Source organism: Parasteatoda tepidariorum, chromosome 9 (genome assembly GCF_982258835.1).
Source record: "Parasteatoda tepidariorum strain Cologne lab strain chromosome 9, Ptep-v5.0, whole genome shotgun sequence".
In the NCBI taxonomy this organism is placed as follows: domain Eukaryota; kingdom Metazoa; phylum Arthropoda; class Arachnida; order Araneae; family Theridiidae; genus Parasteatoda; species Parasteatoda tepidariorum.
Window position 1 is genome coordinate 43,995,108 of NC_141763.1, and position 25,330 is coordinate 44,020,437.

Genomic DNA, 25,330 nt, shown 5'->3' on the forward strand with positions numbered 1-25,330 from the left:
ATTTCTTAACGAATATATTTTCAAAGCATACTCATTGAATCATTAAGATTCAAGACCAAATAAAAAATTTGTAATGATCAGAAGTATTTTTATCTCATAGCAAATTTGTTTTCAAAGTACACTCTTTGAATCATTAAGAGTTAAAACCAAATAAAGTAAAGTTTTAGTTTATAAAATTAATAAATGATTCTTTTTAGTGCTGTTATAAGTTTTCAGCAACCTTAGTTTAAGAACCCATTATAATTAGTTAAATACATAAAAATTAACAATTAATTGAATATATTCAAAAATTTATACAGAAATAAGTTTGAGGTAATTAACAAAAACTCAACAGAGCTAAATATGCAAAACACAAAATGTTTTTTAGAAGACATAAGACACTGATTTTTGTTATAAAATGGTTTTAAAATCAGTTTATTTTCTAAAAACCAATTGTGTTTATTTGTAAAATAAAATCTCTTATGAAATTACAAATTTTTTGGTTAATATTCATGTACTTGAAAAAACTTCATTGGTCTTGTGGGAGATATTTTATTGATAAAAGAGATGAATGACTAGATAATGAAGAAGAAATGGGTTACGCACCATCATCTATAAATTCTAGAATGTTCATTTTACTAAAAGTTTATATTTTGCATTCAGGATTTATTCTTCAATCTGTTAAGTACTCAATTCAAAGCAGTTCTGTATTTGTGTTCAATCTTTTTTTTCCCCTTCATATAAATGAATACTATTGAGATGTGTTGAGTGTAGACTAGTTAAAATTGGGATAATATCTATTTTTGCTAAGTTTTACTGATCTGCATTAGTTCCTGAACAGTTATAGCAATACGCACTAGTCCTCCTTGTTCACCAAGAATATCTTGAGGTGAACACAAGAGTTCCTGCAAAATAGAAAATATATCCATCAATATATATATATATATATATATATATATTATAACTACGCTTAAAATTATTGAAAGTTAAAAATTAAATTAAAATTTAAAAAGATGAACCACAGAGTAAAGACGCCCTTCACTTTGTAAAGTTAAATCATTTTTATTCAAGATCTTGTTGGGGCACCTAAAAACATTTACATGTATAAAGAGAGAAAATTCCTGCCGCTAAGTATTTGGCAATCACACTATCGTCGATAAAGATTACGTTGGTGTAAAGAACCTATTGGTTGGGGTCAACAGCAGTGGTCCAGAGTGATGTTCTACGATGAATCTCATTTCAATGTGACAAGTTATTCTAACAAACAATTAGTATGGAGAGATGGGGAACATGTTATGCACAACAGTATGTTCAGGAACGTTATTGGTGTGACCCAAGCAGTGTCGGCAGGCGTCGTGCACAATTTCAGAATATCACTTCATATCTTTGAGCGAGGTAGTGCTAAATCTCAGCAATATTGCAGAGAGCTTATTCTTTATCATGTTTGTCTATTTAGGGGTGTGGTAGGTCCAAAATTTCTATTTACAAATGACAATATACAGCCACACAAGAGCGCTGAGCACACTGGAAGTGAAGGTAATGACCGTATGCAGTTGCCTGCATACTTCCCAGACCTGAATCCTATACAGCCTGTCTGGGATGCCCTAGGCAGGCGTGTTTTACAAAGAACACGCTCTCACTGAGCTTTGACAGAAGAGTGGAATAATATCCAAGATACACCCTGATAATACAGTGAACAGCTAAAATAATAAATGCAAAACAAGCATTAGTGCCTGAGGTGATCTTACTGAAATACTCATACCTGTTTCATTCTGGCAAGAAGACTCATTTTTCTCGACTGTTTGGAAATCGTCTAAGGAGCGTGTTTTTTACATCCAATTTTTGATGTGACAATATTGGTTCAATTTTGCATTACTATAAATGTACATTGTCACCAATAAATATGTACTTGTGTTAATTTCTTCAAACAATGTCTGTTATTAGTTATTCCGAAAAATGTAATTGTTCCTTAGCAATTGTCAAGCAGTGTAAAATATTTTAAAAGTGATTAAATTTTTTTAAAAATCTCCAATTTAGCAACATTTTCTTCTAGCTAAAAATTTTAATAAATCACTGCCTTATTCTCATTTTTTGCAAATTTTTCTGAGCCCAAATATTTCAGCATTGGAGTAAGTTTTAAAATATAAAAAAATAAGACCATAATCGTTGTTCTCTCCAAATTGACATTTTGCACCATTTTCAAAATAAACATAATGGGCACTGGAAGATAGGCTTAACTTCACCTAAAAATCACGAATAACTGTTGCAAACTCACAGTTATTCAAATAACATATTATCCTGCATATCATAGCAGAATAAATATTACAAAAATTTTTTTTAAAAAAAACATAATTTCATGGAACTACAGTGCCTTTGAAAAACAGCTATTCACCCAGAACTCAGTGGGTTTCAAATTAATTATATAAATTTAAATGCATCCAACCACATGCAATTTACCATTCGAAAACAAATTTAACATTTTAAAATTTATCAATGCCTCCTTCAGACTTAGACAAAATAAAAAACTTGCAGCAGATATAACATATCATAAAAAAAAACTTTTGCGAGCAATTTATTGACTCTAGTTACTTGTTTCAAGTCTTTCGTCCCCAGCTACTTCGACGATATTTGCTCAAAAATCACTGATGTTTTAAAAAGTGTTTACATTTTTATAAAACTCTTAATTGATCATTATTCATACCAGCATATATTTCTATACATTAAGCAATTTTTCAGAGATATAAAATTAGTTATTGACTTACCAAATTTTCTGCTGTATTCGAATTTTGCAAAATTGGCTGCATGAAACTGCATGCTGCGTTTTTTTTTTTTTTTATAATATGTATTGTACTTTGTCAATCACAAATTTCCCAAAAACAACTTACGGGTGTTTGTGTTTATTATACATGCCTGGCTCCCTCTACTCTTTTTAACAAAGTGTCTGATAGAATATTTTCTAATCACTAAGCATTGTTTATTGATTTATTTACTTAACCAATTAAAATTATTAAAGATCAGACAATTTTCTTTATTATGCAATACTTATATAAAATAGATTTTTTTTTTTTTTTTTTTTTTTTTACAATTTGAGACAGCTAAGGTTGCAAAAGCACACCACCACTTTTAACAATATTGAAACAAAATTGCTATTTTAATAGTTTAAATTTTTCTCTATTTAACAAAAAAAATTTCCAACAAGAATTTCATTTTAGTGTAATTGAAGAAGTGGAGATAGCTCAAATTTTCCACAAAAATGGAAAACATATAAACACTAAACCCATATTAAATTCCTTGAGTTTTTATTATTTTTTAAATTACCAATAAATAAATTTACTTAAAATAAAGTACTTTATTTATTTGTAGTCAATATTTAACACAAATTTGTATTTCAATAACATCTTTTACAACTCTACTTCACTTTTCAAGATAGCATCAACGCTCGTGTTGTGTAAATATTGTGAAATAGATCAACTTAGCAATTTCGGTTAAGTTATTTGATTTATTAAGTATTTTCAGTTATAACTTTATATTTGTCTTTAATCACCATACAGCAACAGTACACAATTATTTTCATTGGAGGAGAGGAATTGTTATATCTAGTATAACTGTACATTGACTGCATTAATGCTATTTAAAGACGATGGAAAAATTCACACAAATAAATTAAAAGAACGTGCAAGTTTTAAAAAAAAAGCAAGTTGTAAAAACTACATAATATACATCAATGTAAGTCAATCTAAAACTAAAGGTATCAAAACAGAAAGAGAATTAAACCAATTATAATTAAATAACTTTACTAAATTTGCATAATTTGTTAAATAAGCAGTAAAATCAGTAAATTTTTTTAATTAATTTTCTACAAAAAATATTCATTATATATAGTTATTTAAACATTGATAATAATTCTTTTTAGCTTAAAGGTATTTTTTTAACAATTTGTAAAAGAGAGATTGGAAATAATGTGCAAGTTAAAAAAGCAAGATTGTAAAAAAACTACATAATAAATATCAAAGTAACTAACTACAAAAAAAAAGTAATAAAATAGAAAGCAAATTAAAGCTTATTAAATTGTTCAAATAAAATTTTATACTTTGATAAACAGAAGATCAGCTATTTCTTTACTAATTTTCTGTATTTACATCAACTTGCTACTGGCAATATTAATTAAATCTAGTTATACAGTTCTGTCAATATTGAAATTAATTTTTAAAAAAATAATCTTAGAAGCATTTTTTAAGAATATATAGAAGCAAAAAATAGGTATAGATAGAAAATAATGAAAACATCTGGTGTGTGCAGTAACTATATTGAGCAGCATGAATAAATGAGACAACCTCTGTTTCATAAATAGGAATTTAATATATTTGCAATACATAAAAGGAGTAAATATATATGTATATATATATAATTCTGCATAATTTGTTTGATTTAGTTGTAGCGAATTATAAAAAAATAGTTGCCACTTTGTTTTCAGTCGGGTGAAGGAAAAGTGTAAAGGAAAAAAGCAGTGCCAATCAAGACAGTAAGCAAAAAATAGGATAAAATGACTTGACTCGTTGAGGAAGCAGCCAAATTAGGCATTTCTTTGGTATTTTTCAAGGAAGCAGCTTGTGTTTCAAGAAAGGATTCTGCCCAACTTTGAAGTTCTGCCTGGAACGAGAAAACAGGCGAGAACATACGAATTAAAATTTCAACTCATAAAATTTTGAATAAAACAAGGAAAAATAAAAATAATTTTAAACTTTACTTAAACAAATTGTGTAAAAGTGTTATGAGTTTCAATTAATTTGTGATAAAAATATGAGGATTCTTTCTAGAAACTAATGATTAAGGCTTATTGTTTTAAAACAAAATTAGAGGAAATAAAACTTGTTTTATTGAATGCATTCCACACAAGAGTTGATTGCAATCATAATTTTAGTTTGTGAAAGTAAATTTTAAAAAAATTATATCAGTAAATTTTGCCAAAGAAAACTGAAATATTAACAATTCATTAGATTAATTTTTTACAGTTCATGGATAAATATGAGTTTACTTATACATTTTGACGTTTAAACAATTCTACAAAAGAAGTGGACATTTGAAATCATGAATCGTGACTCATGAAAGAAATCATCAATAATTATTATAGAAATAAATAAAGATATGGTGTTGAATAGTAAAAGAAACATCTTTTAATACTGTTTAAAACAGTTGAAACTAGATATTTATTTTTTAAGACAGAGGATTGAAACATGTTAATGTTTAAAACACAAAATGTCTTAACCCACATCTTATACAACAAACCATTATGAAAATATTTCATTCAGTTTTTAACTATCAGGTAATATCTAATATGGTGACTGAAATCATAAAAAAAACTTGTTCATAATTTTAATTAAAATAAAAAATAAAAATTAAAAAAAAAAACAGCAATCTTCTGATATACAAATTCCGAAAACATCTGTATATTTAACATGAATTGTAGTTAAAATTAAAAAATGTTTAAACTTAGTTTTAACTTCCTAAAAAATATTTAATTTGAAATCACCTTTTATCACTGCACTTTGGCTTGATTTTTTTAATTAATAGCCATATAATAGAATACTCCCTATGATCATTGGCAACAGTTTCACCCCCACTCCTTCATTAAACTTTGATGACATTTAAAATACTAACTGGCAATACAAGAGCAAATAAAGCTACTACAGAAGCAACACAGAATCAAATATTACCAATTCGTAATTAAATAATTCATCACGAATATAAACTTAGCATTGATTTTTGAAATATTATTTGGTTATACAAGAACTGAAAAAATACTACACAGCACAAAAAGATAAAATATCTTTCAACTTATTCGAATACAGCGATAGTATTTTAAATTAATTTGCCATACAAGAGTAAACAAAACTACCACAGAAGCCTTATAGGATCAAATATCTTTTATTTATTAGACACCAACTCAGCAATAGTATTTGAAATACTAATTAGCCAAACAAGAGCAAACGAAACTACCACAAAAGCAAAGAGGATCGAATATCTTTTATTTATTACTGAGACCAACTATTTAAATACTAATTAACTATACAAGAGTAAAGAAAACTAACACTGAAGCCCAATAGGATCATATACTTTTTATTTACTACAAACAGCAACTTAGAAATAATATTTGAAATACTAATTAGCCATATGAGAGCAAATAAAACTACCACAAAAGAAAAGAGGATCGAATATCTTTTATTTATTACAGACACCAACTATTTAAATACTAATTGACTATACAAGAGTAAAGAAAACTACCACTGAAGCACAATAGAATTATATACTTTTTATTTACCACAAACAGCAACTTAGAAATAGTATTTGAAGTACTAATTAGCCAAACAACAGCAAACAAAACTACCACAAAAGCAAAGAGGATGGAATATCTTTTACTTATTATGAACAACAACTGAGCAATTGTATTAGAAAAACTAATAGATCATATAAGAGCAAACAAAACTACCACGGAAGCAAAGAGGATCAAATATCTTTGATACAATGCAGACACCAACTGGGCAATAGTATTTGAAATACTAATTGGCCATACAAGAGCAAACAAAACTACCATAAAAGCAAAGAGGATCAAATGTCTGAAACATTGCAGACACCAATTTAGCAACACTAATTGACCACATATGAGTAAATAAAACTACCTCAGAAGCACACGATGACAAATATACAATCTTGTATTGAGATAATTGATTTGAAAAGCAAGACTATTAACTGAAATATATCAAACAGCAACAAAAATGCAAACATACAAATAGAAAACAAGAAATTACTCATCTACAATTGTAATTTTAACTGCTTTTTTTGGCAAATTTTAAAGTATAACAAAACGCAACATAAACTAGTACTAATCACAATTAAAAAGAATATAAAAAGCTGAAAAGAAGAGTTGAAATAAAGATTCGGAGATTATTTATAATATTGCTGCATTAAAAAAAAAAAAAAAAAGGAACAAGAAAAAAAAAAGAAGAAGAAAGAAGAGAAGTGTTTGAATATTTTTATACACTTAAAAGATCTGATTCAGCATTTATCTATGTAGTTCCAAAAAAGCAAATGAAATACAAATTGTTTAAAATCATCAGCCGTATTTTAACTAAATTTTACATTAGTTATTGCACACACCAGACATAAAGAAAAAAAATAGCAAAGAAAGGAAAATGCTACTAAATTGCGTTAAAAGCTAGGCAACACACATGATTTTTTTTTCTTCAAATCTGTAAAATTATTGGTTAAACTATCTTTTAACCATTTCATATATGATTTGCACTAAAAAATAACCTTTTACATCTTAATCAAGAGATTGCGGCTTCATCAAAATATGCCTGAAACGTTAGGAAAAAACTGCATACATATTCATTGATTGGACAATTTCTATTATTACAAAATTATAAATTACATAAATGAGAAATTGATATATTTCTTTTCAGCCTTATTCACTAAATTTTAAAACCTATATATTAAAGTATAAATGAATAAAAAATTTTCAAAATTATGAGCAGTGTTATTTTAAGAAATAAAAATGTCAGCATTTTAAAACAATATTAACAGAGAGTTCAACTCCTGATACAGATTTGGACCATACTTGTGTGATAGAAAAATTAAATAAAAATGATGTCGAAATTTTTATAATTATTTTGTGAGCATTTCTTTCCCCTCTTATGCACAAAAAAGGCATCTTTTGAATATAATTATGAACAGAAAAAAAATTCTTTCAAACATTTCTGCAGAAAAGAAAACCAAAATATTTTACTTTCTAAAAGAAAACTCTTTCTGCAAGCACTCTTAACGTTCTGCGACAATGTCGGCGTGATTCTGCCATGGGGAATTTCAGTGTTACAAATATGTTTTGTATACTGTAGATCATATATTATTCTACAGTATATCAGAATACTCTCTCAATTTTTTCTATTTAGGATACTCTAAGATTAAACATTATGCTAAAGATTTTAAGTAGGATCTATTCCAGGTCATAAAAGAGTATAAAAATGTAATTTAGGCTCAACTATAGCACTTAAAATACTTTGTAAAGAGCAGTCATAAACGCTTAGAAAAAGAATTTCCTTGACTTTAAAATACTGATTTCATTGAATTTGTCTATGAATTATTATTTAATTGCTAATCTTTAAGTTATATATTATCCTTAAACATTAAATAAATTACACAACACTTATATTTCCCATTAGAGTTTAAACAAAATTAAAAAAAAAAAAAAGAATTACTGTAAGATCAATTTTTTTACAAAAAAAAAATGAACTTTTAGGTACCTTATAATATAATTCATTTACCATTACATATTGGGCATTTTAGTTAAATTCACTATTTTTTTTCAGATTGACTAATTTTCTTTACTTTTACCTATTCTCTCTGCCCTGAGGCCACTCTGTATAGAGTAATACTATGCGTAGAATTTTTTTTTCTTCTTCAGAATTGAAAAGATGATACCACAAACTTAGAGAAAAATTTTTAAAACTTTTTTTATTAATAGCTGTGAGTGTCATATGACTAATTTTGTGACTAATTTCAATTGCTGCATATTCTTTGTCTTACATTCATTTATATGGAAAATTTATTGTCACACAAAACAATAATAAAAATATATTTTAATACAAGAGTTTGATATGAGTTCACAGTTATATATGATTTTTAAAGCAATAAAAATAAATTTTACATGAACGCAGTTAAGCAAAGCACATATAGTGAATCATAGATGGCATAAATCAGGGCATGAAATTTCAGTTCCAAAGATACTAGTCAAGCTAAAAGTTTTGACCACAACTATTATAAATTCATAAAAAATATGAAATTTTTTTTAAATGTAAACAAATGCAGCAGTAAGAATTGTTTGTTAGATGAAACCATGAATAGACGAAAAAGAACGTAGGAAGTTAAAATATTGAAATGCATTAATTGTAATAATAATATTAAATCAAAATAATGTTGTCTTAAGGTGTGATAATTTGGCAGGTGAAGAGAGGACAACACATAATTATCTTTTTTATATATAAATAGAAGAAAACTGCTTTCGTCTGATTTCAAAACACCTCAACACACCACTTCATTGAGGTCAGATAATCTAAACGTACATAGTTTAATTAGAAAATTTTTTAAACTATCAAACTTAGTTGACAGTTCTAAATATTTAATCACAAATGCAGAGCTGGTAATTGGAAATATGGCTCCGTTAGTTGAGTTAGGGCATGCCTCATTTCATCAAGTACAGAAAGTGATTCTGCTCAGCTGCAGAATATTTGCACAACTTGCAAAAAAAGAAAATATATATATATATACAGGGGTTTGTCTAGGTTTTTCTAAGAGGTACCAATTTTGTGAGAATGTAGACATAATTTGTGAAAATTAAAAAAATTAACACAAAAATATGGTAAAAATATGGATTTATCGTTTCTTACAAGACACAAAAATAAAATTTTAAGAAAAAGTATTTTGAAAGACTACTGTTTTTCCTTAAGTTGAATTTGAGAAGGTACCGCTAAACGGTAGTAAATTTGGCTTGGACAGACCCCCAATATATATATATATATATATATATATATATATATATATATATATATATATATATATATATATATATATATATATATATTATTAGGCAGATCATAAAGAGGTCAGTAAACAAAGACCTCACTCAGCACAATTACCCCACTCACCAGAGAGGGTGTCATTTAAAGCAAACTGTAAATTGTTGTAAACTGAAAGGCTGTATTTGAACTGTAAATTGAACTTTTATGCAGTACAGTAGATGAATACCTTAGCTAACAACTTGAACACATGCATGAAAAATATAAAATTTAGTGGAACAAACATAGAACAACAAAAAAATAATGTTCTAATCATAAATACTCACATTTGGCACCCCTAAACGCCTGCAAGCCTCTAAAAAATTATCTGCATTCCTTCTGCACTTGGCAACAGTCAACTTAGGCTAAAAAAGAAATTTTTTCAAAAACTTCATTATGCATATAACATAAAACAAATAAGAGCAGTGATAGCAAGAATTGATGCAGTTGCATACCATTATGACTATCAAGATATTACAAATTTTTAATTAATCAAAAAACTCAAGGTATCTAAAAAAGACTAAGATAATCGTTATAATTAAAAAAATTTTGTATGACTTAATCCTCTTACAAAACAATTTTGTAACAGGGTGCATAGCCAAATTATGCAACAAAAATAAGCATCTTTTAAACAATTTTCAAGACTCAAAAAATATTTTTAAGCACTTTAAAAAAATATCATAATTAGGCAGGATTGGAAGTTTTTTTTTACAACTGACGGTTTTATCTTGCTTTAACCGTCATGTCAAAAGAAAAAGAAAACCTTTTGTCATTGTTTTTGATAATTTTAAGAAATCATAGAATTTTGAATCATGTAAAGCGAATGGCGTTTTCATATGCTATGGACGCCGAAATAGATTGGGGTTGAATTAACGTAATGTGAACTGTGTCTTTTTGCATAATTCGAAGCTATAATCAACATAGTAAAGGAAAAAAATCACTTTGAAAAAGGGAAAATTAAGCCCTTTTTAAAAACACCCATTGAAAAAAGCACCTTTAAGGGCTTTTAAAAAAAGGAACATCGAAAATAAGCACCTTTAAGCACTTTTTAAAAACTCTATGTACCCTGTGTAATAGAAGACAAAAGCAGGAAGTTACAAGCGCTGCTATTACAGATGGATGGAGATCACAAAAAACACCAAGTCTTTTCACGAACAAATCAAAGACTTGTGAATAATTTGATTAAAATAGGAAAGATATTACTAATTTTTTTTTTTTAAAAAAAGGAAAAAATCAAAGCAAAATCCAATAATTTTCTGGATAAATTACACGAAAAGAAAATCAGCATATTTTATATATAATAGCCAATTAAATTAGCACTATAAACAAAAAATAGAATTATATTCCACATTTAATAAAATAGATTATGCTAAATATCTATAAATTTGAGGTATCAGGAGAGTAGTATTTATCATGATGTGACTTGAGAGCAAAATTTTTTAGAGCAAAAATTTTGAACATTTCAGCATTAGTACTCTCAGCTGTAACCATACGAATTATACATAAATAAATTTTTAATTATTACATTTAGTACTCATATGGAATTTATACTAACACAAATAACACATAACACAAATTGTTGAGATTAAGTGTTGAAAAGGAATAATAAATCTGAATTATAACACTGCTTTGCGATTGAAAAAACAATGAAAGTGCTTCCTATAGAATTTGAAAAAAGTGGCTTAAAACTACTTTCTATTACTAATGTTATGAATGCTAAAATAGAATTTTTAAAAAAAACTGATAGAAAAAAAATTCATTTTTGAGCAAAATTTTTTTTTCTTTAATAGGTAACTTATTATACAAAAATGCCAAAAATATAAAAATCACAATTTTGATTTTTTTGTTACTTACGTTGATTCTGCTATTGCACAGCAGAACAAATATCCCACTTAATACTCAAGATTGCACTTGTTATCCAAACAATAATCTGCATCGTTATATTAATTCACTAAATGTTACAAGAAGCATAAATGAGAATAATTGTGTTACTAACATAGAAACACTTGCAGTGTACAGGCGGAATTTTGCAAATATTCCACAGCTCAGTGCAAATTTTATCAAATTACTTCATATTGTGATGCAACTGAGCAGAATTTGATAAAAAATTTCGAACTTCCCTGTCAAAATTAGATTTTTCACCATGATTGTTAATCAACAGACTTACTCCGGAAAAAAAATTATCAAAAGCTTTGTAGAGTTTTACCTTATAAGACTGAACTAACAGTACAGATTATTTAAATTGAACATTTTCTCAGATAGGTGTGGAATATGAGGAAAGACAAAATTATTCTAAAATTTTCCTATTAATTAGACTCATCCAGCTGATCTTAAGTTCATATGATACTTAGTAATTGTAAATATGAATATAACCATTAAATTTAGGTTACCTGCCTTTTGTATGAATTAAATTATTAATGTCCAATTAAATAACAATGTTATGTTTTCTAAAACAATTTTTAAACAAAAATTGCCTGATAGGATGCTAGTTTATATGGGATTCTACCAATCCATGACTATGAGACTGAGTCATGGCTATGAGAATAAGTGTGCATTTTTTAGTGAATGAAATAAATAAGCAATAAAAAGGAGAAAATTTTAAATAATTACCACTGCAGGAGAAGGCACATGAATACATGTAACAGAATTAGCTTTAATATTATTTGCTAGATGACACAGGAACACACCATCATTTAATGCAGACTCTAGATCATCTGGAAGTTTCAGCTTTAGCCTACATTCTAGTATCTACATAAAAGAATAAGCCTTTCATCATACATAATGACAAGAAATAATTTTTACACATATATCTTTCAATTTAATGCTTATTAAAATAGCACAAATAAACTTTCAAATGCAAACATGAAAACATTACTAACTACAAAAAATTAAATGCTATGCTGTAAATGTATCAAAAAATTTTCTGCTATGTGCCACGACTTATCGTCTAATATTTCATCTTTCTTTTTTTTGCAGGATATTTTTCTAATGACTTATAAGGTTTAGCACAAACACACGTTTTCAAGATAGACCAAATAAAAATTCCGTCAAATTCAAGTCTGGTGAATAAAGTGGCCATTCTTCTGCAGATAAAAAATCATGAAAATGATCAATTAATCAGTCATGAGGACTTTTAGCTGTGAGTAACAGCAGATAAAAGACTGACACTCATATGCATTCTTGGGCATGTGCTTGGATCATAACAGAACATAACAATCAATATAAGCATCATAGTAATTAAACAAAAAAAGCATAATGATTCATAGAGTTTTATAAACAATAAGAAAGTAATTGCACGGTATGTTACTTAGTTTTGTAAACATCTCTATTCATTTAATCTTTTAAGTACCTTGCTTCAGATGCTTAAGCCTGTTATTCTAGACCAGTGTTCCCCAACCTTTTTATCACCGCGGACCTGTCAACGTTTAATAATTTTACCGCGCTCCGCTGGGGGGGGGGGAGTTGATTGTTTATATTTTAGATTATTTTTATTTTTTTATTTTAATTCAAATGTATTTAAACGTGCCCTCAAAATAAAATACATTTGCACCAAAAAATAAATATAAAGTGATTTAACATTTTAACTTACTAGAACGTTAAATCAATGAGAACCCTGAGCTTGTTTCTTTGCAATGAGACGGTTCCATCTGGGGGTAATCGGAGACAATGACAACCGAAGTGTGTTGCTTATGTCCTGTTTATTCCGTTGCTTTGTTTTGGTTGCTGTTACTGCAGAAAACCCAGCTTCGCACAGATAGGTTGTCGGAAATGGCAATAGGGATTTAAGTGCTGTGGTGGCAATCTCGGGGTATTCTGCCACGACTTTAATCCAGAACACCGGCAGAGTTGTTGCCTCGAACGTAGTTTTAGACAGTCGTCATTTGCAATCTCCAGCAGTTGATCTTCTTCTTGCACAGGCATGCTAGATTCGCCCGATTTGTTGACAAATGGGACACAGATCCATTTCTTACGAGTTCGCTGGTGTTTTGTGGTTGGCGTTGTGGTTGATACGAAAGTAGCATTCAAACTCTTTTAAAAGAAAAAACAGGTGATCGAGCACCAACTGGGAGTCCCATTTTTTTAAATAAATAAAATTTTAATGGAACACAGATATTTTTAATTTGGGGTACAAACCTAGGAATTTAAATTCAGCTTCAATGAAATGGGTGGCCCGGTACCATTTGATCCACGGACCGGTACCGGTCCGTGGACCGGGGGTTGGGAACACTGTTCTAGACTACATATTATACTTGCAGTATGCAAAAAGTTAATCATTTAGCCTTGATAATGACTCAGTATAATTAGGTTGACAAAAAAGTAAGTTTGAATTACACAATTATTCATCTCTGAAACTGTATAAAATTTAAATAATGGCAGATAAACTTTTTCAATTTATAAGAAACAATTAATTTGCTATTGCCACAAATACAAAGGATTTAAAAGAACTATATTCATTATTGCAATTCCTTAACATATCAAGCAATTCAAGTTGTAGCTAAAGCAAAGCTTTTCATCAACTTTAAACAAACTAAGACTATTACTATTTACTTATTTTTTTAACTGTAGAATTACAATATTTAATCAAAATTAAACTAAATTTTTACCACTCCAATACTATAAAGCATTTGTTATTAATTTAAGCAAAAGTTGTACATAAGTGTTAGGCACATTGGGAAAAAATAATGAAATTAAATTTAAGACATTTCTGCATAAATTAAAAAGATTAAAACCATTACTTCTCGTAATCTGGATATTAGCTCTTGCTCTTCTCTAGCCTTGTCAAATTCTCTTTTCATTGTGAAACTGGATTTCAAAGGCTTAGGAGGAGTAGTAGCTAAAAAATAATAACAATTTTACTTTTTCAGTGAAGGCAAGTTAACAAAATAAAGCCTATATTTTTAAATTATACCTAAATAAATACAATTTTTTAATGATTGATAAACTTAGTTTCAAAAAAAAGTCAAAAGAAAAAGAAAGAAAAGAGAAAATAAATTTATCTATTAACAAAATTATACTTTCAATCTTTTTTCTTTCTTCTTAAATGCACGCTATATAAACAGCATTAGCTAACCATTTGAAGGCTGAAAAGCACCCACACGAAAGGGTGGTGAAAAGAAATAAGTAGCAAAAAAAATTTTAACAAAATTATTTAAATGAAAATAATTCATTTTAGCTTTATACTTTTCTTCTTTAAATAAATTGTTCATAAATAAATTTATAAGCCTTATTCCCTACACCTAAATTTACAGGAGAAACTTAAAAAAGGATTTTAAAACATACTTGTTTTTGGCCATGTAAAGTTACTTTGAGAATTGTCATTACTCAAAGATGGAGAGCCTTTATCTTCCTGACTAAATATTTTATCTGCTGAGTTCATTTTCTAAAAATTAGGAAAAATATCATAAATACAACAGACACAATATAAATTAAAATATTTATGAAACTTAAAACATCATATTAATAAAATATTTATAAACACAAGGCTTATTAAGATGATTTTGATGCTAATTTTATAAACTATAAATTGACTAACAAAATCAATGATAAATTGCTATTTACAGCTAATTTTTCTGAAAATTTTCTCATCCACAGCAAGTGTAACCTCATTTACTTGGATACACTTTGAAGAATTCTGTCCTGATTTCTCATATAAAATAAAAATTAATTTGAGTGATAAGTACAGACACAAATATCAGAAAATTTTCTGGAACAGTATACACTTACTAACTTACCAGACTATTTTTATAAAGAGCAAATAACAAACTAAAGAAAAATATAATTTGCTCTTCTTATTAATAATTTGCTCCACTTAAAAAAAAATAATTTGCTCAAATTAAAAATAAAATTTGCTATAACGGCCAACTTTATCACCAAAGAATAATAAAATAACCATTGATTCAACAGCCAAGGAAGGAACTTGGCCTTCTCGATAACATTTCTCCACACAATTATTTTTGCTGCCAGATCTTGCAAGTTATTATAAAATATACTTTTTTTAATTTCAGGTTCACTTGTTTAGAATTGAAAGCTTTTAGGAATTTCCAGCATAATTTCATTAATGGAGCAGTAAACAACTCATAATAATTTGAGATCAATATAAAGAAAATTCATATACATTTCTGATGCATTAAAAAATAACTAGTATCAATTATTGTTTAATAATCATTCACACTAACACTTAATTCAAATTCATAATCAATTAGAAGACTTCGTAAATAAGTAATTTTAAAGTGGATTTCAATAATCTCAAAATGAAAACACAGTGATTATGCAGTTTAACAATTTAGAACATAATTTAGAGGTTTATTCCTTTATTCACAATTTATAAATTGTATGATATGTTTGAGGATTCATACTTATCATTGAACAGACTTTAAAAAATTTTTTTTAAAAAAACACAAATGCCCTAAACTGACCATTCACAAAGAAGCTCACATCTGCAATTACTAGCTGTAAATGACATGAATACTCACACCATTTAAAAAGCTTTTCCCTATTGAATCACTGTGAAACAATATATTAAAATATTTAAAGATGCTTACTTTTCGACTATCATTGTTTGGGGAATAAGTCATCTTTGGCATATTTTCCCCAGGACTATCTGGTTGCACCACTGACTCTGAATGCCATTGATTGACTAGGGAATTGTTATTTCCTTTGGATCCATCTTCAGACTGAAAAGGTTATGAAAGGAAATTTAAAATATAAGAGGTCGAACTCTTTAATTATATGTTAAATTAAAGTTCCTCAAATAACATAAGTCTTTAAAGTAAAAATAGGCATAGTAAACCCTCTATGTATGAAATGGTTCATAAGGTAATTTTATTTTTGTCTATGTAAACTGACTGAGTGTAGAATTTAATGGCAGAATAAAAGCAAAGATCTCAAAGAAGTCATAGAATCATGCAATCCATATATACAAGAAAAGGGACATATCAGGACAGGACTTTCATTGAGGGACATATACAATGGAAAATTTACAAAAAATCTCTTGAATACAAAAATATGAGTTGACAACTTGAAAAATAGCATTTATTATTTCAGGAACATAAATTTGTGGAAAATCAGACTGAAGGAAGATTTCCTTTTGGACGATTATATATTGTTTTAGAAACATATGTTTTTGAGGAATATATCTAAAAATATAAGTACACAATTTTGATGATTGCATAATAAAACAATTAAAGGGCTTGGAGCAAGAGCAAAGTAAGATCAAAACCACAAATTGTTAATGAGAGCTAAATAAATTTAAAAAAATAGGGTTGTGTAGTTTTTGTTCAAGATATTTATAATGCAGGAGAGATCTGATTGCACATTAGCGCCCGGAATTTGTGCTAATTGAAGCAGCGGTATAGTCTACAGTCAAAATGAGAGATTTTTGTTTATTTTGTCATTGCATTGAGTCTCTAAGTTCTTTACCCTGCCTTTTTCCAAGCAGAAAAATCTATATGGATGAATGTGTCTCTGCTTAATAAAAAAATTTTGAACATGTAAAAATTTTAACCTCAATGAAACATTTTTCTAAGATAGGAAATTAAGTTGATTGTTATGGGGTGGAAAAAATGTTTGGTAAAAAAATATTTTTAACTATGAATGAAGATATATTAGCAACTAATATAGGTAGATGAAATTTACAAACACATTATAAATGAAAATTATGAAAAAAGTGACTTTGAAAATGAAGCAATAAATAAATCCCTACTGCCTTCTTAAACAACTGCAATTAAATTCAATTATCTATTCATTCTTTTCAATTATCAAAACAATCAATTTCCTTCTTGTTGTTATTTCAATTTGTTTTATCAATGTAATTTGAACAGTAAAAAACAAAACATTTTTAAACACTCTAATGTGTTTAAATGAATTAACAAACATAAACCTGCAAAAATTTGCAATGAAAAGTTTCTTGAAAATTTTTTTCCTCACAAATTCTGTTTAAGAGTGTACTTTAATTAAGAATAATTTCTCACAGTCCCTTCAAAATCATTAAACAAAGAGCAATCTGTATAATAGTTTTATTCGTTTGTAAAACACAACATACAATTATTTTAATCATGAAAGTAATTGAAAATTACTATGCATAGTAAAATTACTATATATATACATATAATTATTTAGAAATGTTATAGCTTTTTCATAAACTATTCTATATAATGTATATTTACCAGTGGAGCAGCATTTTCGTTTCTGCGAAGAACTTGCTTGGAAGCTACAGATGTTTTTGTTTTCGATATTGGAAGCTTGGGAGAAAGCTCAACTCTAAAAATGATAATTATAAATTGAAACTATCTTTTGAGTTAATTCAGGGATTTGAACAAAAAATAGCATTACTATCAAAACTTTTTATCTGCACAAGAAAGAACAAAATTTTATATATTTTCTAGATTACTAATATTTTATCCAATATATTAAATTAAAGCTTAAATCTATATTTATTAAGCATGAAAAAAAATTTTTTTTATTAATATTTGTATTTTAGGGAAAACTAGCTCTCATTTTAACATGTACTTTACTAATGTGTTAACATGTACCTATTTTACAGTCACTGTAAGAAACTTTACAAAATATAATAAATTGAGGAAAATAGAATAAAATTCTTAAAACCCTCCACCAGTTTAACATTTCTTTAACAGGTAAGGTAATGAACTTTGCAATATACTATGTTTAATGAACAAATATTAATACGTCCAGTCGATAAAAATTATTAATATATCATAAGATAAAATAATTTCAAAACAGCATAATCATAAAATAAATTACCATAATAACAATTAAAGTATTAGCAATAAAATATTTCTTAGTTTAACCAATAATTTTACAGATTTGAGAAAAAAAATCATGTGTGTTGCCTAGCTTTTAAAGCAATTTAGTAGCATTTTCCTTTCTTTGCTATTTTTTTAAAGAATATTTAAGTAAACTGAAGTTCAATTAAGATAATTTAGCTTCACTGTATCATAAAAATTTTGTCTTATTTATAACAAGGAAAAATTTTGATAATAGACATGACAATTTCTGTTATAGCTGAGTAGAAAAAACACACATATATAAAAAAAAATTTAAAGCAGAATTACACAAAGATATTTTGAATCTTTATGTACCTCACTACATTAATACTTCGAATATGGGTAAATTAGTATACAGAAAAATGTGAGTTTAATTATTTTTACATTTTAACTTGTTAAACATTTTTTTTAATTCCAAAATAACAAATTTTAAAAACAATCAGACTAATATTTACATGCAAATTAAAATAAAGGTCTTAAAAGGTCACATTATCAAGCATCAGATCTTTTGGAGTCTAAAATATTTATAAAAAAGGAGTGAATCTTTAAATATTACTTAATATTAAATTCAATTATTACTTAAATATTAAATTCAAAACTCACAGACTTCAATTATTTAAAAACAGTTCTAACTTAGAAATATCACATTTATTGGATTTGAAACAATGTGCAACATAATTAAATTTTTCACGATTCAAAAGAAATTCAAAGACAATGTTCAGAATAAAAAAATCATAAGCTTACCCATTTTCTTCCGGAGGTGTTTTTTTGTAGATATTTGTAGTTTCCGATTCTCTTTTCTTCTTTAAAGCTTCCTTATATTCCTTGAAAGTTTGGACAGTGGAGACAGGATCAGAACTATTTTCTTCAGAAAATTTACCATCATCTCCATTTACTGGGATATAATTAAATAAGGTGCTAGAAATAAAATAATGACTCATTTATTATAACTGTACTTTTACATATTTTAAACAAAAAAGCCATTATAAATGCTGGAATAAAGAAAGCAGTCATCTAACAGACGTTAAATCACTTCTAGTTTTTAACTATATGAGTATACCAAAAAGAAGGCTTTTTGTGAGTTGAATAATTTAATGATAAAGCAAAATGACATGAATAAAATACAAATAAACATACAGAAATAGATATATTACAATTTAAGTTCTATGAACATTCTTTAGTGTCTTAAATACAAAAAAAAAAGTTACTAAAGATAAGTTGTTTACAGAACCAAAACTACAGTATGACCATCTCTGCATGTTTATAGAACTTTATTCATTTTGTTTAGCTCTATCATAAATAGCCCTATCCTCATTTGAATGGAACATTTATATACAGAGAGTTAAAAAAAAAAAAAAAAAAACATGACTAGAATAAAAGGGAAAATGAAGTATGCATAAAGAATTAAATATCACAAAGTAACATTAAGTCACTAATGCTTTTAGAAACAGATAGAAAGGCTTGCAAATTGTATGCAATATGCAAGGAAAATAAACAAATATGCACCCTTTTATTTAAACATCTATAGAATATTATTTTATTATGTTTCTACACTTATTACACATTTACAACCAATACTGATGCAGGAGATGGAGATAATTTTAGTTTCTTTGAGAAGGCGAGACATTAGGTGCAACATAGGTGTAACATGCCAGGCCATAACTTTTAGCACCTTCTGTAGTTCAATATGCTCATAAATGCATAATATGCGTGGAAAAAAAATTTTAAAAAAAAAACTCTCCAGGTATGACACATGAGCCGTGATGGCTCTGGGAATAAAGCACTCGCCTTCCAATGATGTGGACCAGGTTTGAATCTCAACGATAACTGGTCGATATGAATTCCACATCCGGCTTGCACCAGCTACAGTGATAATATAAAATATCCGCAGTGGTAGAAGAATCACGGGTTAGAGTCCCCTTGCCGTCAGGCTAACCGTGGCAGATTTTTGTGGTTTTTCACTCCATGTTACAAAAATGTGGGTTAGTTCCATCAAAAAGCCCCAAAAATCCATCAAAACTTCTTTCAATACTTGATCCAGGAGTTCCCTTGTCGTCTGGATTGGGTACAAAATTACAAGGCTACATAGTTGAACATTAGTAGTCCTAAACCCAAAAATTAGGTTGGCTGTTCAACATCAGTTATAAAATAAAATAAGATGACACATATGCGCTCAAATAAAGATGACATGAGACATCCCCTCAAATAAAATTCTAAAAAAAACTTTATATGTAAGAGAAATTGTGAAATATATAACTTATCAGAAATAGTTTTTAAAAGGGGGTAAATTGATAGAGTTATCCACATCTATCTCATTATATATATACACTGATAACTCACGATCAAGAAATGCCCAAATTAATTGCCGGTGTATAAGTCGATGACTTGATTTTCGTAAAATTTTTATAGATTGAAAAGGCTACTTATACACCAGTATATATGGTACTCACCTGTAATAATAAAAACAAAATAGAAGACTAGAATAATGGAAAATCAAATAACATTAAGGGCAATCGAATAAAAAAATGATAACTGCTGGTAATGCTATATTATAAATACAAGTAGAATAATGTAATAAAAATAAAGTTGAAAATCTCACTTTGTGTTTTGATTTCTAACAGCCAAACTTCCAACATTTTCCCATCTAGGAGATTCGGCTGAGTATTTTTTGAAGCCAAGAGTGAGCTATAATAAGAAAAAATTAAATAAACACAAAACAAATTTTCACTAAAAACTTATATAAGCAACAACAAAAAAAGGGGGGGAAGGGCATAAATTTTTTTATTTTATTTTTTTTAGCTTAATAAGAATAGCATTATGGAAACAAACTTTTGCAAACGAAAAATAAAATCCTTAATTATTATAATTTTTTTTTTTTTTTTCTTTGAGGAAAGTAATAATATAATACTTCTGGGTACTAATCCATATAATAGAAGAGAAAGCTAATAGAAAAGATTTTAGCAAAAAGTACTGAAATTTTTATAGTCAAATGGTTGATAAGAAATCTTTATTTCCTTCATAGTTCCACTATTTTGAAACTAAATTAGTAGCATCTTTTTCAAATATACTAAAATAAAGATTCTTCTTAATAATTAATTTTATAACCTGCCATATTCATTTTGTTAGAAAACTAATGTGACACCTGGTGGTGGTAGAACTTTGTGCTTTCGAGCCACAGGTCCTGGGCTCGATCTCTAGGCTGAGCAAGGTTGACTTCAATGGGTCAATAAAAAAAGTATCAAGCATGCTTGGGGACTAAACACCGGGAGTTCCTTGCTTGGTTGACCTTCCAGATCTGCTGCTGCATCCCAGAGTTCAAGGTCAAGAAAACTAAGTAGGGAACAGTAGGCCTTGGTTCTCTATGGGCTGTCGCATCACTGAGTTTAGTTTTAGAAAGTTAATTTTATGAAAATATTTCATACTACAGTAGAGAAACAATTATCTGGGATGCTCAGGACCATCGCTATTCCGGATGTCTGAATTTCCCGGTTTTCTGGATTGACCAAAAAGTGTCGTTAATCGATGTTTTATCAAACCCGAATTACAAGGAAAAAGTGAAACACATTTTAAAGTACGAGAAAAAAGAAAAGCACTCCTAAATTTAAAAAAAAAAAATTTTAATATGGTAGAAAAAAAATCTCTAAAAGAATAAAAAAAATTGCAAGTTTAGACAAGAAAAACAAGTTTAAAAAATACAAAATTCTCATATTTATTTTTTAAAAATAATTACAATCATAAATTAAGTAATATAAACAAAACCAATGATTAGATAACGCAATATACTTCATACCTAATTATAAGGGGGGACGATAAAATAAAAGGAAAAGTTATTAATCTAAATAAAAACAACACTTGAAAATTATCGAACCGAAACAATAGTTTAAAAAGGCACTAGCATAAATATTAAAACCCAGAGCAAGGCAAGATCAATGGAATTTTAAAAAAATTTATACAATTTATGAATAAAAAGAATTATTTATTGAGTGAAATTTATCGTGAAAAAAAAATCAAACGTAGTAGAATCAGTAAAACAAAACTGCAATCTACTTCATGAAATAATCATATGTTTAAATTAATAAACAATTCTCCTTTTATTTATTTTTTTTACAAAAACACGATTTTTAATTAAAGCAGATGTGATTCCACATCAAGAAAAACTTGCAAATAATACCACACTTCCAAAGAATCAGAATTTATTCAAAAGAAAAGCAATGTCAAATAGCAATATCAAATATCAAATAGCAATATCAAATAGATAAATATATTTCTCTCTTTCATCTTCTGTTCACTGATATGCATGTGCAATGCATTCCCCCCCCCCTAAATCAAAGATAAAGTGAAATCAGCATGCCATTCCTTTGAGTTTGATTGACGGCCTAAAGGAGAAAATTAAACATTCGTCCCTTCCCTGCCTCCTATCGATCTAAGATCTTTAAAGTCACGGAAGAAATAACGTTTCTCTGAGTAAACGGGGGGGGGGGGGATTCTCCCCTTCCTCACATTTTCCTCTACTGAACTTCAAGGATGAGTCCAATTTCAGTTTTTTTTTTTCATAATCGTTCTAGTTCAAAATGGTGGGTAAACCAAGCAAAATTTTTCCCGGCTTTCCGGTTATCTGGATACCGGATAAATGGTTCTCTACTGTAGTAACATCTGAGAAAGTGTACCATCTAACTAAAATTTTATAAATCCAAAAAAATACAGTTAAAGGTCTAGCTCTAATTTCATAAATAGATAAAGACCAAATTATTTAAACTGGTAAACTCATGTAACCATTAAATATAATCATACCTAATTTAAAAACAAAACATTACTTACATCTTGAGATTCTTGAGATCTGCAGTCACCATCTGATGTGCTGTAGCCTGAATCAAATGTATAACTTTTTCTACAACTACCAGAAGTAAAGCCGTTCTGAAACCTTGAATCAGATCTAAAATAAAAAAGAATTTTAATATTTATTTAAACATCCAAAATAAATATTTAAAAACAAGTGTTTAAATTTTAAATAACTTACAAAATGGAAGGACTTCTGTATTTTTGGAATTCTGTTTCTAAAACTATTCCACGCTTATCTTCTTTGATAGCTTGGATTTCAAGGAACTTGAAAACATGAATTCTTCCTCTTTTGCAAAGCTAAAAATAACGATAAGAAACAGCATTGAAAAAATTAAAGGCATAACTATTTAAGCTCAATATTATTTCGGTACCTTTAAAGTGAAAAGAAAAAAAGATTAATTGCTAAATTCTCAAGTTGAAAACAGTTTTAAAAAAATATTATTCAAATTTAATTAAATTATATAGAATTCACATTTAAATTAATAAGAGGAATTACTCAGTTTCAATTAAATACTTAACATGATAAATATAAGATAAATCAAATGAAGATTACAGAATGTTGGGGAACCACACATGTTCACTATTTAAATAATACTATGTATCAATATTTTTTTGCCTTCGTGAGATACAAATACATATTTTTTCTATATTTTTGTAACTATATGCGCTGCCAATAACTTCCTTTTTTACAGAAATCGTTTGTTTTTTTCTTTTATTTAATAGCCCATAAGTCAAAAGAATGTTTCAGCACTTTACTAAACTTTGAAACCCTTTTTCTCTAAAGAAAAGTTTAACTGAAAATTTTAGGAACTTGGAAAACTTGAAATTGCAGTTACATAACTTATCAAATTAACAAGGTTATATCATCAAACAGTGCGATAATTTTGGATCAGCCCAATAAAGATGAAAAGATATACATTTTGAAAGAAAATAAATCTACAAGAAATTTCTCAACTTTAAAAGAGAGCAGGAAATTTCTGGCCACAGTGGATTTTTGATTAAAGATTTTTGAAGTCTTGATTGGAAAAGAGAATTTCATATTTGAAATTTAAGAAAGAACTTCTCAAGGATTGTCTGAAAAAAGTCAGTGAATGTTAGGAGTGTACAATAAAAAAAACATACATCAATCTTCATATTAAACTAAAATAAAAGTGATCAGTAAAAAAATTTGTAAAACAGAATGTCAGTAAAGAATTTTTTTTTAAATATCATTAAAAATGCCCCAAAAGAAAATTTAACATAACACTCAATTCTAGAAATATTTTAAACAACATGAACACACGAATACGTACCACAGCTGGAGGGAATGTCATTGGGTTATGATCTAAAATTAAATCTTGCAAAGAAGTCATGTAACGCATTTGTGTGGGTATGGTAGAAATCCTGTTGGCAGAAATGTCTAAAAAGATCAACCTCAGCTGACATAGCTCTGAAAATACAGATAGAGTTTATATTATGTGCTTATACAAAAATAATAAAGTTATAATATTATAAAGTTGTATCTCAGTCTGCTAAACTGCACCAACAATTGTTCTTAGAATCTTTTGCTTGCAAATAAGTTATCTACTTTTTTTCTGATTTATTCATTTTCCAGCATTTACTTCCATACAAAATTATTTGTTTTACTAAGGTCTTATGTGATTTTATTTTCTTACTCAAGTATTTTGATTTTTTTATATTGTAGCAGAAATTGGATTTAATTCAAACTAATATCTGAAATTGTGTAAAATTCATAAGAAAGTGATAACTAGCAGAAGATTTTCATCCCTGCATACTTTTTTCCCTTTTTTAACAAATCGCAAGTGCTGACAAAAAAAAAAAATTTCTTCAAAAGGAAAAAGAGTTATGTTTATTTAGATTTTCAAAAAGTGTCTGCGAAATAGACCTTTCTGGTAAATGGATGTCGGGATACGGGAGTTCGTACTAATATATATTTGATGAAAATACTTAGGGGCAAACTTTACATGCATATAAAATTTCAGACGTGCCAACCTAGCAAAATTAACATTCAGGAGTTTCCCTAACAAGAATTCAGGAGATTTCAGGAGGGGTAAAAAAAGGTGCATGGTATGCAACATTTGGCACTTCTAAGGAATTTTAAGTAAAAAATTTATTAAATAT

At 27.8% G+C, this 25,330-nt stretch overlaps 1 protein-coding gene across 2 annotated transcripts in view; it reads right to left on the reverse strand.

Annotated features, from left to right (window-relative positions):
- Positions 1 to 394: 394 nt before the first annotated feature.
- The window catches only part of Lrch (Leucine-rich-repeats and calponin homology domain protein), a 34,075-nt gene continuing 9,139 nt past the window's right edge, over positions 395 to 25,330 (reverse strand). Inside the window, exons 5-16 of one of the 2 annotated variants that reach the window (XM_043038753.3) lie at positions 24,502 to 24,638; positions 23,388 to 23,506; positions 23,189 to 23,303; positions 20,970 to 21,055; positions 19,115 to 19,288; positions 17,753 to 17,846; positions 16,130 to 16,261; positions 14,868 to 14,967; positions 14,324 to 14,421; positions 12,198 to 12,335; positions 9,875 to 9,952; positions 395 to 884 (exon numbers count right to left, since the gene is read on the reverse strand). In XM_043038753.3, the coding sequence (XP_042894687.2) occupies positions 786 to 884; positions 9,875 to 9,952; positions 12,198 to 12,335; positions 14,324 to 14,421; positions 14,868 to 14,967; positions 16,130 to 16,261; positions 17,753 to 17,846; positions 19,115 to 19,288; positions 20,970 to 21,055; positions 23,189 to 23,303; positions 23,388 to 23,506; positions 24,502 to 24,638 (1,370 nt within the window). In that variant the 3' untranslated portion in view covers positions 395 to 785. Of the gene's footprint in view, positions 885 to 4,316; positions 4,630 to 9,874; positions 9,953 to 12,197; positions 12,336 to 14,323; positions 14,422 to 14,867; positions 14,968 to 16,129; positions 16,262 to 17,752; positions 17,847 to 19,114; positions 19,289 to 20,969; positions 21,056 to 23,188; positions 23,304 to 23,387; positions 23,507 to 24,501; positions 24,639 to 25,330 lie in introns of those variants that run through there. The other variant, XM_043038717.3, reaches the window with a different exon arrangement.